Below are 16339 nucleotides of genomic sequence, written 5' to 3'. Positions count from 1 at the left end.
TTGGCAATTGGATCGTGACGGCTCGACGCCTGGACAAACATGTCAGTCTGAGCGTGAAATTGTATAAAAAAGTCGCCATCTTTGAACGTGATTCCGCCAATCGCCTTCGTTATCGTATTTCCTGTTCATCTTCAATTCTGATCTCATTTTTTTCCTTCACAATTTCTCCCTGTTCTTTTTCCCTCTCCACAAAAATTATATTACGAAAATGACCCGCATGAAGTTTCCTATTGTGTTTCTTCCCACAAGGCCTCCAACTCAATGCCGGTTTACTTTATGACGTGTGCAATGATGCTCTCTGGTAGCGTCTTCGTCCTTTTATAAAGGCCCGTGTCTGTAGCTGTTTGTTCTTCACTCCTTCGTATCTCTTTTCCGTTTCTCACCCTCAGGTCTTCTCCAGGAATTTGATTGTAAGTTTGCGTGTCTGTCTCAAGTCTTGATTCTTCTCTTCTGGGTTTTCAAAACAAGAAGTTCTGGTCTTTGACCTCTGATTCTGATTTTATTTTCTGGGTTTTGTGTTGTCTGAACGGAAGTACGTAAAGGGTTTATTAGGAAGGAGAATCTTGGGGTAGACAAACATGGCTTCCAGCAACGACGACACCAACAATGTCAATAACGATAATGATAATAAGGACAACGGCAATAGAGAGCCATTGCTGAAGAAGCATTACTATGAGAACTGTCCTGGTTGTAAGGTGGATCGAGCCAAAGAAATGACCCAAGGCGTACCTGTAAAGCATCTTATCAACATTTGGTTGATAACACTGTGCAGCTGTAAGTTTTTATTTTCTTCTCATGATTTTTTTTGAGTAGTAATTCATGAAACTTTTAATGGGTTATTTTATTTTGAAAGTGCTTGGATGATTAGTTCTGAGAGATTCATGCTAAATTGAGAGCTTAATTTTAATGAGTAGTAGAAGTACGATGGGTTTTGTATCCATCGTTAATTTTTCTTCCTGGGGAGCTTATTTCGTTTGAACTGTTCGAACAAACCATCGAATTTTCAACCGGATATATTTTGTTTAGCATCAGACAGAAATAGGTCCTTATGGAAGGAAATGAGCCAACTTGCCTCTGTTATTTAGTTGAAATTTTTTTTTTCCGTCCCTAAGACTAATCATTCTCAAAGACATCTTAGAATTGTAAAATATTGTTTCTTTCAAGTTCAACATGTCCTTTCTGGCTCTGGGCGGAATATTCTCTGTTCTGATTATAGTTGGAAAGCCCAAAATTAATCTAAATTACTGTTCTTTTTTTTTTCTTTTCTGGGTAGAAGAGCATACTCGGTGAATGATTCAGTCGTGGTCTCAAAAGACAAACATAAACTTCATGTTTTGTGGATGCAATTTAATGTATTTAAATGAGTGGTTGTCACCAAATCTTTATGTTACTTGTTTGTTTTTTTTGTTTTTGGAAAGTAGCTGATTTTACTTTCTCGTGCTTTGTGCAGCGCTGCCTATATCATCTCTCTTTCCGTTCCTTTATTTTATGGTGAGTTTGGTTTTCCACTTGCCTATGCTGTTACTTACCTTCTTCTAAGGGAATATTTTATTTGGATATTCCAAGTTATTAATCTCAAAAGAATAATTTTGTCGGAAATAAGTTTTAATGTCCGCATCTGGCCCTGAAAACGACTGCCACTTAATTCAAGATTAGAACTGAAACTCATATGGAGTTGGTTAAATTAATTTTCTTCAGGTTGATATTCTTTTATTTTCCTAATTAATTTGATCTCTTAATTATCCGCTTTTCTTTGAAATATATATTTTAAAAAATTGGTTCTGTTTTGTAGGTCTACAGTTGAAGAAACTTGTGCTCTTAATTCTTGTTCCAACATTGAAGTAATTTATTTCCCAAAAATAATGAACTTTAAATTCACATATCCGACTCTTTCTTCTTTTCCCTTTATTTCCTCTGCGACAAGATGAAAAGGTTTTTACTCAATTAGAAAGTAACTTTCTTTTCAAATGAGAAAGACTGCAGTAAACCTCAATTCAGGCTTACAAATAGTTGATAGTCTAACTAATCACTGACATGAAAGATGATTGTCTCACCTTCTGCTTTCTCATTCATTATGAAATAACTCAAGAAATTAAACCTTTGATAAATCTTCAACTTTATTACTGCTTCTAACTTTCTTAGCATCTAAGAGCATCCTCTATAATTCAAGCTTGTAAAATGACACAAGTTTTTACTTGCAGATTCGAGATTTTGGTATTGCAAAAACAGAAGCAGATATAAGTTACTATGCTGGTTATGTGGGTAAAGTTCCTCTTATTCCATCCATTCCACTGATGAGTATGATAACAATTTACTGACTTTTAAGTTAAGTTACTGACCTGATGAAATTACGTTGTAGGATCTGCATTCATGTTTGGCAGAGGATTGACATCTGTGCCATGGGGAATAGTGGCTGATCGATATGGTCGAAAACCTGTTGCAATTTTGGGAATTATTGCAGTGTAAGCAATTCTTTCACTGATTTGGATGGTCTCTTTAAGCTTTAAGATAATGTTTTTAATATTGATATCACTTCTTATTTGAATTCAGCATTGTGTTCAACACTCTATTTGGCTTTAGCACCAGTTTTTGGATGGCTGTCACCACAAGATTTTTTCTTGGTGGCTTAAATGGATTGCTTGGACCTATGAAGGTACCATTTATAGATGCACTGGTACTTATTCAAAAGTGAGTGAACTGATATTGTGGTCTTTCAAAAGTACACTCTGGCTCAATTTGGTCCTCCAAAGTTTTAATGGATCAATATTTGTCTTTAATACTGGTTTTTATGTAAAGCCTCTTCATAGAAAATTCATAAAGAGGTGTGAAATGGCTTGATGTAAAGCTGATGTGATCGCAAGGTGCCTACTGTTCATCATAAGATATGCTATGACAGGCGCCATCCTGTTTTTGCCATGGCAAATTTGAATGATCAAGGGGCGATATTAACTTTGTATTGGTCCATGTTACCCATGTTTAATAGTTATTTATTAATGGGCTTAAGGCGAGGCAGATATTGAAGATGAAATACTCTTTGGAAGACTTAAATTGAAAGTTCCATCTGAAGTTGAGGAGATCGAAATGAGACGACATTTTTAGTTGTCTTAAGTATCAATTTACTCTATAAATATTTCATCTACCAGGACCAGGGCACAATCAGAAGTTTGAATTGGTGTACTTGATGAGAAGTTAATCTTTTTGTTTGTTCTTTACAAGACTTATTTCTATTTGATTGTGACCTCCCCTGACATATTCACATTTCACTAGGCTTATGCTGTTGAAATTTTTCGAGATGAATACCAAGCTATAGGACTCTCAACTGTAAGTCTAATTTACTTTGATCTACGCTAAGTGTTTAGTAGCACATCTTCTTCATGGTAATTTGTTGGTGTGATTTGTTTTCAGATCAGTGCAGCCTGGGGAATTGGTTTAGTCATTGGCCCAGCACTGGGAGGCTATTTGGCTCAGGTACTTTTTTCTTTGCACTGGGCAGTAAACTATATGTTTAAAATAGGCTTTGGCATTTGCACATCATAAGATAATTTGTTTCATCCTCGTGAGAAAGCCATCTAAGTGGAACTCCTGATAGACCTGGTGTTTATCTTTATCTTTAAGGGTCGTTTGACTTACAAAAAGTAATAAAAATAAAAGGAATAGACAAATCTTTTGAGGATGAAAATGGTGTATGTACCTTACTTGAAAAAAATAATAACCTCGACTCTTTTTGTCCTATCTAGAATGGAAGGAGAAAACGATTTTGAGGAGAAACCTGACTCTTCTTTAAATTTTACATTTTGAAAGCTATTTGTTGCCGTTCCATGTAAATAGGCATATTTAGACAGCTGATCGCCTGAATCTCTGTATTTTCCAATAAAGAAAGGGATGGTATGTCAGATTTTCCTGGCACAATTAAACAAATACTCCTTAGGTGTTCCACGTATTTCAAATATGGAAGTTTTTGTGCCTATGTGTTTTTGCGGGAGGAGCATACTTATCGCTTGTTCCTCTACTAATTTGGGAAATTATGTATTGCAGCCAGTAGAGAAATATCCACATATATTCTCGAAAGGTTCATTTTTTGACAAGTAAGTGCACTTTTCCTACTTCTGGATAATGGTAATATAAAGTGTTCCAATTTTGGCTTCCATTGTTTTGTATTTTCCTTTATTTTTTTGTTGAGATGCTTATAAAGTTCCCTTGTGAAAATACACGACCTGCAGGTTTCCATACTCCTTGCCCAGCTTGATAATATCAATCTTTGCGGTTGTCGTATTAGTTTCCTGCATCTGGCTTCCGGTATGTATAGCAAAGCAACCTGCGTACCTATCAATAAGTGTAAACTATATTTATACTAAGGGTATCACAATTCCAAGCTCAAACTGATTAATTCTTAGCACATTTAATTTGACTATCACAAACCCACTATTCTGATACTAGGCTTCAAAGGTTCTTGATCTGCCTTGTATAAATATGTCCTCTTGATATTTTGAGACTACTAGTGTCCTTCAATTAAAAAATATGATTCCTATCTGGTTGTGGCATACTGTTTCTTGTTAAGTGAATTAGTGAATCTGCTGAGATATCTTTTTGTGTACAGAGCCTCATAGTTGTTAAAGCATTGAAATCTGTCTATACATTTTTAGCTTTTTCTATTGCTTATTTATTTTACAGGTCTTCACATGATTTACTATATTAGGCAGAGAATTACATATACTATATTTTGAACTGTTTCTTTTTGACAAATAAGAACCATTTTCAGATATCATAATACTATTTTATAAAATCTGTGATGCTGCAGGAAACATTGCACAAACACAACGATAGCAATGAGTCCCATCAGGATGTAGAAGCTTTAGAAAATGAAGACACGGTAAAGAGAGTTCAGAAAGATGAAAACCTCCTATTGAATTGGCCCTTGATGTCATCCATTATTGTTTATTGTGTTTTCGCACTACATGATATGGCTTATCAAGAGGTATGTTCCCTGCTTAATGACAACGCTACTTGTTTTTATGCATTTCCTATCAAACATGTGCCGTTTTGGACTCTTCTTTATTTTCTATCTTGTTATTTGTACCTATACCCTATTTTGATACTTGAACAATGCTGTGTTTAAATATGAAGTTAATTCACTGATGATTTTTTGTGTTACTTTAGTTTTATCATATTGCTCTTATTTCATTCTTCCAAAGGCAGTATCATACCTAAACAATACTATCCAATATTTCAAGGATCAAATATCTTATAGGGTTGAAATAAATCATATTCTTAGGTACTAAAGTGATGCCAAACATTCTTGGAATATTGAATTGAATATCTTTCAAGGAACATGGGGTTTCTATTATTTCTTTCTCCCTGTATGCTGAGTTACCACTATTTTACTTTCTGCAGGTTTTCTCGCTATGGGCTGTCAGTCCTCTAAGGTTGGGGGGTTTGAACTTTACAACTAATGATGTTGGTAACGTTCTTTCAATATCAGGTACATTCTTGACGGCTATGAATTTGTACATATAGATTAATGTTGTAAATTATGTGGTTCCTTTCTAAACTTTCATCCCTAGTTATTATATAAATTTGACTGCATTACATTAGGTCATATACTAACTTCCACTCAAGCTTATTCTATCAACCGGTCTTGTTAAGTAATTTGGGCAAAACTCTTGATAGGCACCTAGATGATTTCTGTTACTTGGTTTTGTGTTGGGGAAACTTAGATGAAGTCTTCTCAGTGTTTGTTTTCAATTTCTCCTTCGAAAACATAATTTGCGGAGTAAGTTTTTCAATTACTTAATTCTGCACTATGAAGACAGTAAGCTTTTGTTGGAGAACTTGATAGCAAACATAGAAAGACTGCACCTAAGTTCTGTCCTTTTTTATTCCGGGTTATGCATTTATTTATATGGAGTCTTACTCTGTTCGGTCGCCTAGTTACTGCTTCTGTAACCTTATACTGTTGTATGTTGGCATGCTTATCCCCACGTATCATCCCCCCATTTTAATAAAGTCTCTTTCACGTGCCAAGTTTTTTTGAGTCTCAAAGAATTTACTATTATTTCCATAATCATTTGATATCTGTTGAATGAAGTTGTTTAATAAAACGATTTTGTATTGGACTTCTTATATGAATTTAGATTTATTTAGTCTTCCTTGTTGTTCATGCAAGTAAAATAGCCAAGCACTAAGTAAATGAAATTTTCAGTTAGTTTTAAGACAGAACAGATGTGCATGGCAGAGATACAGCATTATGTCATTTTCTATGCATCAGTCTACCTCTCTGTGCTCAGCGATTATGCTGATTAATACTGACTTTGCTCAATTGGTTAGGTTTTGCCCTTTTGATGTACCAACTTTCCCTTTATCCTACGGTGGAGAAAGCTTGTGGAACTGTTAGACTTGCTCACATTTCGGGGGTCAGCTTTTGCTCTCAAGCAACAGTTCTATGATCTGGCATTTTCAGTGTTTGTTATTTTAACCATTCTGTTTTTTTGGTTACCATTTGCAGGCTATCTCCATACCCCTCTTGCAAAGTTACCCTTTCATAGCATTGTTATCAGGCTTCACACTGCATCTATTGATCACTAGTGCTTCTGTCCTCAAATATTGTCTCTCTGTGAGTGCATCTGTTTTTCAACCTTACCATTTGCGATAGTAACAAGGCAAAAGTATATTTTTTGATCTTTTAACTTTTTATAAGATTTCAGTTTGATCCCGCAACTTTAAAAAGTATTTTTTTAGTCTTTTAACTCCTAACATCGGTTGGTCTCAAATGATGATTTTTCATAACAATTTATTATTATTTTGAAAATTAAACTTAATACCTAAGCATTTGAGAATGTTTTGTCAACATTAAAATTTCAACATCAGAATTTTTTATTAATGACCATGAGGGGTAAAGGACTGAAAAGATGTTTTATAAAATTAAGGAACCAAAACAAAGTTTTGTGTGAAGTTAAAGGGCTAAAGGTATAATTTTGCCTAGTAACAGTGGGGGGTTAAGGTGAAGTAGAACAGCTGGAAAACTTTATTCTGTTAGATATGAATAGTAGCAATTGTCCCCATAACAAAATTATTGCAGAATAGTAGCTCAAATGTACCTTTTTTTCTCAACAGGCCAACAAGCTTTCTTTTCTGTTTTCTTGCATTAAACAAACACACTTTTAAGTTTCCACATTTAAATGCTGGAAACAGTAAACAGTAAACTCCATCATCTCCTTCATGTATTATGAGCTTGCCTGATTGTAATGTTTTTGGTTTTTGGCTGGTCCCAGGCAACCATTATTACTGGATTATTTCTTCTGCAAAACAGAGCAGTGGTAATTTTTTCCCCCCAGTTCAGTTCATTATTTATTACTCCATCCGTTCTTTTTTATATGTTAGTACAATGTTTTGAATATGTTTGGTCCTTAACGTACATTTTAGAGATGTCTAAAATTTTAATGCACTTTTTCCGTTTTTTCTGTTTTTGCCCCTAATTAATTTTATGTCTCTGCATTAATTAATTATAACGGTTTCCCACTCATTCTCTCCCTCACCCACCTTTTATATTTGGAAAAACAAATAGTACATTTGTTACTCATTTACTGCCTATCAATTTTAACTAACTTCTTAATCTATGTAATACGGTTATTTGAAACCTGTAAAAAGGACTGGAGAGAGTATTAGTTTGTTCTTTTTTAGTTGTGAGATTATCAATATTTTTTGGGCTAATACGGCATGTTGTTTTGGAAAAACAGGAACAACACCAAAGGGGAGCAGCTAATGGAATTGCTATGACTGCTATGTCAATATTTAAAGCAGTTGGCCCTGCTGGAGGTGGTGCAATGTAAGTGTGCCTGTGATTTTTTTTTTTTTTTAATTTTCTTTTGCATGACCTATCATTTTTTAATGAAAAATATTGCCTACAAACTTAGCTTAAATGATTGGATTGAACTTCATTGACTCTCTGAGTTCAATTTCTGCCATGTGATCCGTTGTTGCTACAATAATTTATCTAACTCCTAACTTTTTAAATTTTTTAAGGAAGAATTTCACAAGGTGATGTACATGTTTACAAGTTGTAAACATGCCTTGGTTTAATATGCTTGTTTACCAGAAATATTGTTAAACTGCAGTCCACTGATTTTGAACTTGACCAATGCAGATTAACTTGGTCCCAGAAGAGGTTAAATGCTTCTTTCCTCCCAGGTATGAACCTGTTTATGTCAAGTTCTGTTTCATATGAAGGGTGGCAACTAAGTAACTGATAAGGCTATGATGGATTCAAGTTTATTTTAAGAGATTTGTGCCATCCAAGATAAATGCGAGAAGAGTTTTATCTCGTAAAATGCAAAAGTAATCTTTTGAAGGGGCGCCAAACACCAAACGAAAATCAGAACATCCATCCCATGTGTTTCTAATACCTAGATGGATTTTCGTTTTAAGGCAGAGTTTGACGTGTAAATTGCACTGCTTATGACCTGTGAAAAATGTGACTTGGTATAGACTTTTTAATGTTTTACTTCAATGACCTCACTAACTATGGGAAATGTAACTGCAGGATCTCACTTGGTGTTCTTCGTCCTGAACCTAGTAGAAGCACTTGGAGTGTTGATGATGTTCAAACCATTTCTGGCCGAGAAAAAGACAGCCCCATTAGAACAGTTACAATGATATCAGTGATGACATAATGTTGCTGCTGAAACCTCAAGTGATGAATAATGAAAGCAACATCCATTAATTTTTGAGATGCTTTCGTGAAGGAGGCGACGATGACGACGATAATGATGCTTCGGCTGATAGCAGCCAGCAAGATCAGTGAGTAGACGAACATAACTTTGTCCAGCCTGCAGGCTTTCCTTCTTACCCTTCACAGACTTCTCTCTCAGAAGCCGGGAACAAGAAAACTAACTAAAAAGAGGGAGAGAAAAGTGGAAAGAGCAAGAAAATTAGATTCTTCATGTGGATTCTTGTGTTAGAATGGAATCATTTAACTCAGAAATGTTTGTGATAAGTTCATTGTATTGTTGTCTATTTAATTGTAATTTTTTTTCCCGTGGGCAAGGTAATGGTTATTTAATATTTATTATGGAAACAAGGTGGTCATTGTAGTATTTATCGTCTTAATATTATATTGAATGGAATTTGAGTCTCAGGCTAGCAATCTCCTCAAAGACCAAGTTATTTACCATAAATGAAGTAATTTAAGTCCCATTCCGTGCGTATGGTAATGTTTTGATAGATTAAATTATCTAGTTGAAAAAATGACAAAATTACTTACTAAATTTAAAACAAATAGATTATGCTGATTATTTTTGTAGTAGTTTGACATGTCAAAATTACTTATTTGTAGGTATATTTTTGGTTATTTTCCTTATTTAGCTACATGTCATTTAAATTTAAGATGAAATGAAGTACTATAAAATTTTGATAAATTAGAAGAATTAACTTTCAATAAAGTGAAAATTTGAAAGGCGAATAATTAGCTTTAAAAATATACCGAACTACCTATTATTCCTACGCAATATATATATATATATATATATGAAAGTTAATAATTAAAATATTTTTTTAAAAAACATTGCACAATTATATAATATAATTATTTTATTTAATTTATTTAGACTTCAAAAATATAAATCTCATCTAATGTCTCTGTAGGAGCACAACCTGATCATATGAGTGGCCCCGAAGCTATAACTTTGGTTAAGTGTTTTTTTCCAGGTAAGAACTTTGGCTAAGTTGATACTCCTTCCGTTCTTAATATAGAATCTAATTATTGAGTTAGTTTTGGTTCTAAATATAAGACTCATTTCTCATATTTATCAATTTTCTCTAAATTACCCATATGGATACTCCTTCAAACACAATCAAATAGAAGAGGGAGATGTGGTATTAAAAAAGATGATTATGATGTTTTAGGAAAAATATGTCACTTTTTTTATAATTAACTAACTTACCTAACTTTCTTAATCAATCAAATTAGTTAAATGGGTTTTATATCAAGGATACAATAACTTCTTACCATGGTTTGTTACTCTTCTTTATTTGCTTGTCGTCTTTTTCTTGTATAGAATGTGCGTTTCGTTTGATTTGGCAATAGTAGATGTTTGTTTGGGGGAAAAAAAATTCTGATAAGTGAGAAGTGACAATAAAAACCTTCTTATGAGTGAAAGACCGCGGATTCGATTCCGTTTATAATTTCAAGTTACTTTCTCAATCCTTATTTATATGTCCTCTTTTGATTTCTAATTTGTCTCCAAATGTAAATTTCAAAACCAATTTCTAAGAATAATAAATATTTATTTTAAAAAATCATTCTTAAAATATAAAAAATAGTTCAAGTTTAAAATATGGTGTCATTGAATAGAGAATGAAAATTTAAAAAAAATCTTTAAACGTAAATTTTTGATATTTTTGCTGAGTAAAATACAAGTTTTCTCCTTTTAATTTATATGAAGTTTTAGTTTAGTCTCTAGAATTGAAAAAGTTTTTTTTTTGATAATTAAGAATTTAAAAATATGTTTTAAAAATTTAGTTTATCAGTATTTTTTTGGGTGAAGTATCTCTTAACACCCTGAATTTATTTTATAAGTGCATTTAACACCCTAATCTTTTAAAGGATGCAATTTTACCCTTCATTTTTTAAATTTGGAGCAATTTTTGACAGATGCCTAACACTACTTCATCCTATTTTTTTCATATCAAGAGTCCATTTAAGACTTTACCTTGCGGCACCGGAGGAAAGAGAATAAGGTCACGTGTTTTCCTTTTATTTTAGCTGTTCAGTCATCACTTGACCTTGGCCTCTGATGCATTTACGACTTCGCGCGCCCGCAGACGTGAAGATGATATACACTAATTCTGATATTAAATATAAGAATTAATTAATTAATTTAAATAGATTAAAAAATAAATTAAATTAAATTAATTATTTACAATAAATTGATTTTGTTTTTTTAAATATTTTTTATTAGTTAGAAATATCATTATTAGAAAAATTATTTAAAAGAATAGATAAATATAATAAATAAAATAAAATAAAATCTTATAGTTATAATTAAAATAAAATTCAAACGAGATTTTATATTAATAATAATAATAAGTAATATATATTTCTATAATATACGTATTTTATTCAAATACGTATATTATAGAAATATGTATGTATATATCAAGCTTTCATTTATGTATGTATATATCTATTAACTATAAATTATTATCTACGCCTTCTATTAACTCTTGGTTTTTCCTATGACTTTCAAAACAGTAGAATAATGATGCACCTTAATTTTTAATTTCTGTAATTATTTTGAGCCTTTATATTTTTTAATAATTATTCCTTCTTTATTTTCCTATATTTCCAACTCAAAAATAAACTTTTATAGAAAAATTCTTTTTCTCGAAATATAAACTAAATATTTAAGTCTTTTTGGACTTCTTCAATTTATATCTTCAAAATTAGGAATATTACAAGAAATGTCGTCAAAGTTGAGGCCATCATTTGTTTGATGGTTGGATGACAAAGAGCGGTATAAAATTCAATAAATTTACCTATAGTTCTCTAGTGGCCGGTCACTACTTGATAAACAAAATTAGTGAGTTGAGAAAATTAAACTTAACATAGTTTGGCTTTTGATATTTTTTCTATTATACCATTTTGATTAATATACTATGTAAAATAAAGATGATTGATAAGACACTTCAACAACTCTCAATTCAAGTTTAAAAGTAGGATTAGATGGTTGAATGGTCTTGATGTATGATGATAGTATTAAACTAGGAAAATTAAAAGTAAGTTTGAGAATTTCAGATTTCATTAACAAAAACTAATTGAAGCAAAATGGAGAAAATTATGTAATATTATTTTGAGGGCTTAAAAATTCTATGGTATCAGAGTATTAGTTCATTCCAAAACCTTCTTCCTGATACCACAAATGTAACATCTAATTCTTTTATATATTAATCTTCCAGTCATACTAAACTATCTCCAAATACTTCTTCTTATGAAGGAACATACAGTTATATCAACGATTACATTTACCTTGATAAGGTGACGAGTTATGTGAAGCGTAATCATATTACGTGTAGTTCTTTGGGTGGCTACTACTTGATACACAATATCAGTGAGTGCATTAAAGTCTTTTTTAAGATGGTTAAGTGTGGTTTGTCTCTTGATATTTTTAGTCATAGAATTTTGATTGATATAATATGTAAAATAAAGATTGTTGAAGTGACTATAGATCTTTTTATGGAAATGAAGGGCAAGGATTTGACTCCTAATATTGTTATATAATTTTCTGTCAAATAACAAGTAGGATGTGAAATATATTTTTATATTCATATAATTATTATCTATTATCCCCTCTAATCTTAGCATAATTAAACTTAGCATGGTTTGGCTTTTGATATTGTTTTTGATTATAGCATTTTGATTAATATACTATGTAAAACAAAGATGATTGATAAGGCACTTCAACAACTCCCAATTCAAGTTTAAAAGTAGGATTAAATGCTTGAATGGTCTTGATGTATGATGATAGTATTAAACTAGGAAAATTAAAAGTAAGTTTGAGATTTTCAGATTTCATTAACAAAAACTAATTGAAGCTGTAATATCCTTTAAAAAAAAAAATTCAAAAAAAAAAGTAATTGAAAAATAATATAATATAATAATATTTTATTATAATTAAAAAAAAAAAAAACAAAAGGTCCAACTTTCCACCGAAATATCGGTGGAAAGTTGGAGGGAGGCATGGAAATTTTGGGGAGGGGGCGTGGAAAATTGGGGGTTGGGTTTGAAAAAACCCCCTCCCCCAATAATTGTGTGGGGGTGTTAAATACCCCCCACAATTCATTTTCCCCCCCCACGGCAAACAGAAGAAAGAGAGAAAGAGAAGAAGAAAAGAGAGAAAGAGAGGGCCGAAGTGTGTGTGAGAGATAGAAGCATACCGGTGAAGCAGAGGGCAAGCTTTGCAGATATTTTAGGTACATGAAACTATCTCTTTTCATCAAACTTTCTTCATAAATATTTCATATATATTTTATGCTTCATAATAGTAGTATTACCCTAGTGATTAAAGAAAATTTTGAGACTTATATATGATATAAGTATTGAGTTTTGACAAAAGATGACTATAGAAATTTAGAAATAAATAAGTTGTTAATTTTAATCGGTTTAGATTTCTCTATTTGCTAGTTTTAGTATTTAAAATTAATTTATTTAGTGGAAAATCTGTTATGTATGAGATATGCCATATTTTTACCGATTAAATTTAAGTTAAATAATTTATTTGGGTTGTTTGATATATTATTGAGATTTTAATCTGTTTGGATTGGTCCATTTGTTGGTTTTAGTGCTTAAATGGATTTTTCTAGTTGAAAAATATGTGATATATGATTTATATCATATTTTACCGGTTAAAATTAAGTTGAATAATTTAATTGAGGTGTTTAACATATTATTAAGATTTTAATCGGTTTATTTTTATTTATTGGGTGACTGGAGGTTTTAAAATAATTATTGTAGCTAAAAAGTTTATTATTTATGGAAATATATATGGTAGTTATACCATTAAAGTTTTGATTAGATTATTTATTTATAAATATTTGAAATATTATTGAATTTTTGATAGTTTGATTTTGAGGTTTAAACTTAAATGAGGATTTTTAGAGTTTATAATATAATAATTTTATATTTAGAAATTGTTGAAAATCCTTTTTATTAAGGTAAATAATTTGGAGGTGGTAAATAAATAATTTGGGGTTGTTAGAAATTTTAAATTGTTGCTAAAATACTTAATAATTTTTGGGTTATGAGAGTTGTGGGAATTTAGAGTAAAAATTTAAATAATATAGAGAAGTTTAATTAATTAATTAATTTATATTAATATGTGGTTATATTAATTGTGTAGATTAATTATTGGTTGAGCAAAGGATTGACCTTGTGGTAATCCTTAGTATTGCTTTGGCGAGAGGTAACCACTTTCCACTTGTTATATGTGCTAATATGTTGTTTGTGAGTATTTTGCTATTTTTAGAATAATATTTGATATTTGGAACTTGAGTAGATATGTTATATCTTTTGAGCTATGAAAATTGTCTTGTGGGATTTTTGGAATTGTGATTGAGAAGTTTGGAAAAGATATATGATTTATATCTTATGGATTATACTGAGAAAAGATTGAGACATTTTTATTATATTGTGAATGATTGGTTGTTATTTGGATTTTGGATTGAGTCCTATCCTACCACGTGGTAAGGCCGCCATTGGTGCACATTGGTTGGCTTCTTCTTTCGTCCCCCATAGTGAGGGATAGGCCTTTGTGGCTTCTTATTCGTCCCCCAAAGTGAGGGATAGGCCCATATGTTTGATTGATCCCCCAGAGTGAGGGATAGACTTATGTGGCTTGTGTGTTGGCCCCCATAGTGAGGGTTTGGATGATTGAAATTATATTTCTATGGATATATCTATAGTTCTCGAGAATTTATAACTGTCCCACTTGACACCTCACGAGCACGTGTTAGTATGTATGATGAGTTGGAAAGTTGGTTACTGAGGCATTTGTCTCACCCCGTGGTTTAACATTTTCAGGCGATAGTTCAGGTGGTGGCCCATCAGGGAAGGCTCCGGAGGCATAGTGTGCTGATTAGCTTGTATAGCCTCCCTGCTTTTGTTCTATGTGCTGACTTGTTATATATTGCCACATAGGGCTCATCTACTATCATGATGTAAAATAATACTTTTAATTACTACTATCTGGTATGATAGGGCCGTGAGGAGGTCCGAGACATTTTAGACTTTGCGTATTACACTGATTTGATAGTGTTGATTTTTCACTAATGGGCTCTATGACTTATATTAAAATGTTTTATCAGTTCGTGTGTTTAAAAGTTTAAGTTTGGTTTGGGCTAACGGTTGAATGATATTTCTGGACTTTGAAAGTCCAAGGCCCAAGTGAACGATTGATGTGGCTCGTAATATAAGTTTATTTCTTTTAACCATGATAGCGATTTTAAAATTTTAAGGTTTCTTCTTTTCTATCATGGTTAATCATTCAAATAAATTGTTGGATTTAATCTAAAATGGTTTTGAAAGAGCGGTTGTCACAATTTGGTATCAGAGCCATAAAGTGAAAAGAGCCTCTGTTCTTGAGGATCTCCGTAGGGGATGCCTGGGTAACCAGGTGGCATAGCTATTGTGATATGGGGACCTAGCACTGGGGATAGTGGGGCTGTACCGTAGTCTCGTCACAATTTGGTATCAGAGCCAAAGATTCTGTGAAGCGGGTTGCATTACATTGCATTTAGTGGCAATATATAATAATCTCACATAACCTTCCCTGTTACTTTGTGTCTGTGCTTGTCCTTACTTTGTGTTTCTTTTGGTGGGTTCCATCCTTAGGTGGGGAGGATGGTACGGACACGATCCCGACAAACTGATCAGGGTGGAGATGAATCCACAAACCCACCTAATCAACCACCGAATCCTTTGCAGTTTAACCAGGAGACTTTACTGCAACAGTTAAGGGAAGTGGTAGTTACGGTGGTAGATGAGAGAGTAAGGAAGATGGAGGAAGATTTGAGAGTCAAGAAAGCTGTGGAAGAGTTTGAAGGGAGTGGGCTTCCTGGACCGTCTGTGGGAAATTCTGTCACCCACAGGGGTTCTATTGAAGGAACCAGAGAAGAGAGTAGTTCACAAAGGCGACCAGGAAAAGAAGAAGCGGTGAACCTTAAAAGTGTATGGAAGGATATAGAGCGGCATCACCCAAAGACTTTTGATGGGGGTATGGATCCTGACAAAGCTGAGGCTTGGATCGATGATATGGAGACAATATTTAAAGCTTGTGGCTGTAATACCTACCAAAAGGTACAAGCAGCGGTAGTTTTATTGAGGGATCGAGCTAAGAGGTGGTGGAGGAGCGTAAGCGGCATAGATGACTCGGGGATTACTTGGAACGAATTCAAACAGATGTTCTTTGATCACTACTTTCCCCCAGCCATGAGACAAGAAAAAGAAACAGCTTTTTATGCTCTTCGACAAGAGAACATGCATGAGGATGAGTTTATTGCCAAGTATATTGACCTCTCCAAGCATGTTACCTACCTGCAGCAGAATGATGATCCAGAATGGATGGCCCGACAATTGATAGAACGGGCGAGGCCAGAGTTGAAGCAGCAAATGGCCTTATATGAGTTTAAGAGTTTCGAGGATGCCTGCACGAAACTCAGGATGACAGCTCGTAGAACCCGAGAGGTAGAAGAGAGCCGACGTCGGGATAATCAGGGCAGATTCTCTGGTTTTATGAGGCCAATGGGAGGAATCAATAAAAAGAATAACTACAGTTATGGGAGCTCGGGTAAC

General features: G+C 33.0%; 1 protein-coding gene across 3 annotated transcripts in view; it reads left to right on the top strand.

Moving 5' to 3' along the window:
• Positions 1–255: 255 nt before the first annotated feature.
• LOC114758469 (protein ZINC INDUCED FACILITATOR-LIKE 1-like) overlaps positions 256–16339 on the top strand; it is a 38210-nt gene continuing 22126 nt past the window's right edge. The window contains exons 1-18 of one of the 3 annotated variants that reach the window (XM_028947517.1): positions 267–410; positions 543–774; positions 1451–1491; positions 2202–2262; positions 2360–2462; positions 2551–2653; positions 3268–3321; positions 3406–3468; positions 4036–4085; positions 4221–4296; positions 4799–4975; positions 5392–5479; positions 6325–6410; positions 6503–6610; positions 7269–7313; positions 7734–7822; positions 8141–8184; positions 8537–9130. In XM_028947517.1, coding sequence (XP_028803350.1) covers positions 579–774; positions 1451–1491; positions 2202–2262; positions 2360–2462; positions 2551–2653; positions 3268–3321; positions 3406–3468; positions 4036–4085; positions 4221–4296; positions 4799–4975; positions 5392–5479; positions 6325–6410; positions 6503–6610; positions 7269–7313; positions 7734–7822; positions 8141–8184; positions 8537–8649 — 1497 coding nt within the window. In that variant the 5' untranslated portion in view covers positions 267–410; positions 543–578 and the 3' untranslated portion in view covers positions 8650–9130. Of the gene's footprint in view, positions 411–542; positions 775–1450; positions 1492–2201; positions 2263–2359; positions 2463–2550; positions 2654–3267; positions 3322–3405; positions 3469–4035; positions 4086–4220; positions 4297–4798; positions 4976–5391; positions 5480–6324; positions 6411–6502; positions 6611–7268; positions 7314–7733; positions 7823–8140; positions 8185–8536; positions 9131–16339 lie in introns of those variants that run through there. The other 2 variants (XM_028947518.1, XM_028947519.1) reach the window with 2 other exon arrangements.

This window comes from Neltuma alba, unplaced genomic scaffold (assembly GCF_004799145.2).
Source record: "Neltuma alba isolate B1F8T4 unplaced genomic scaffold, ASM479914v2 tig00010701_pilon, whole genome shotgun sequence".
Classification (NCBI taxonomy): domain Eukaryota; kingdom Viridiplantae; phylum Streptophyta; class Magnoliopsida; order Fabales; family Fabaceae; genus Neltuma; species Neltuma alba.
Note: the sequence above shows the minus strand (reverse complement) of the source record. Positions and strands in the feature narration are given on the sequence as shown.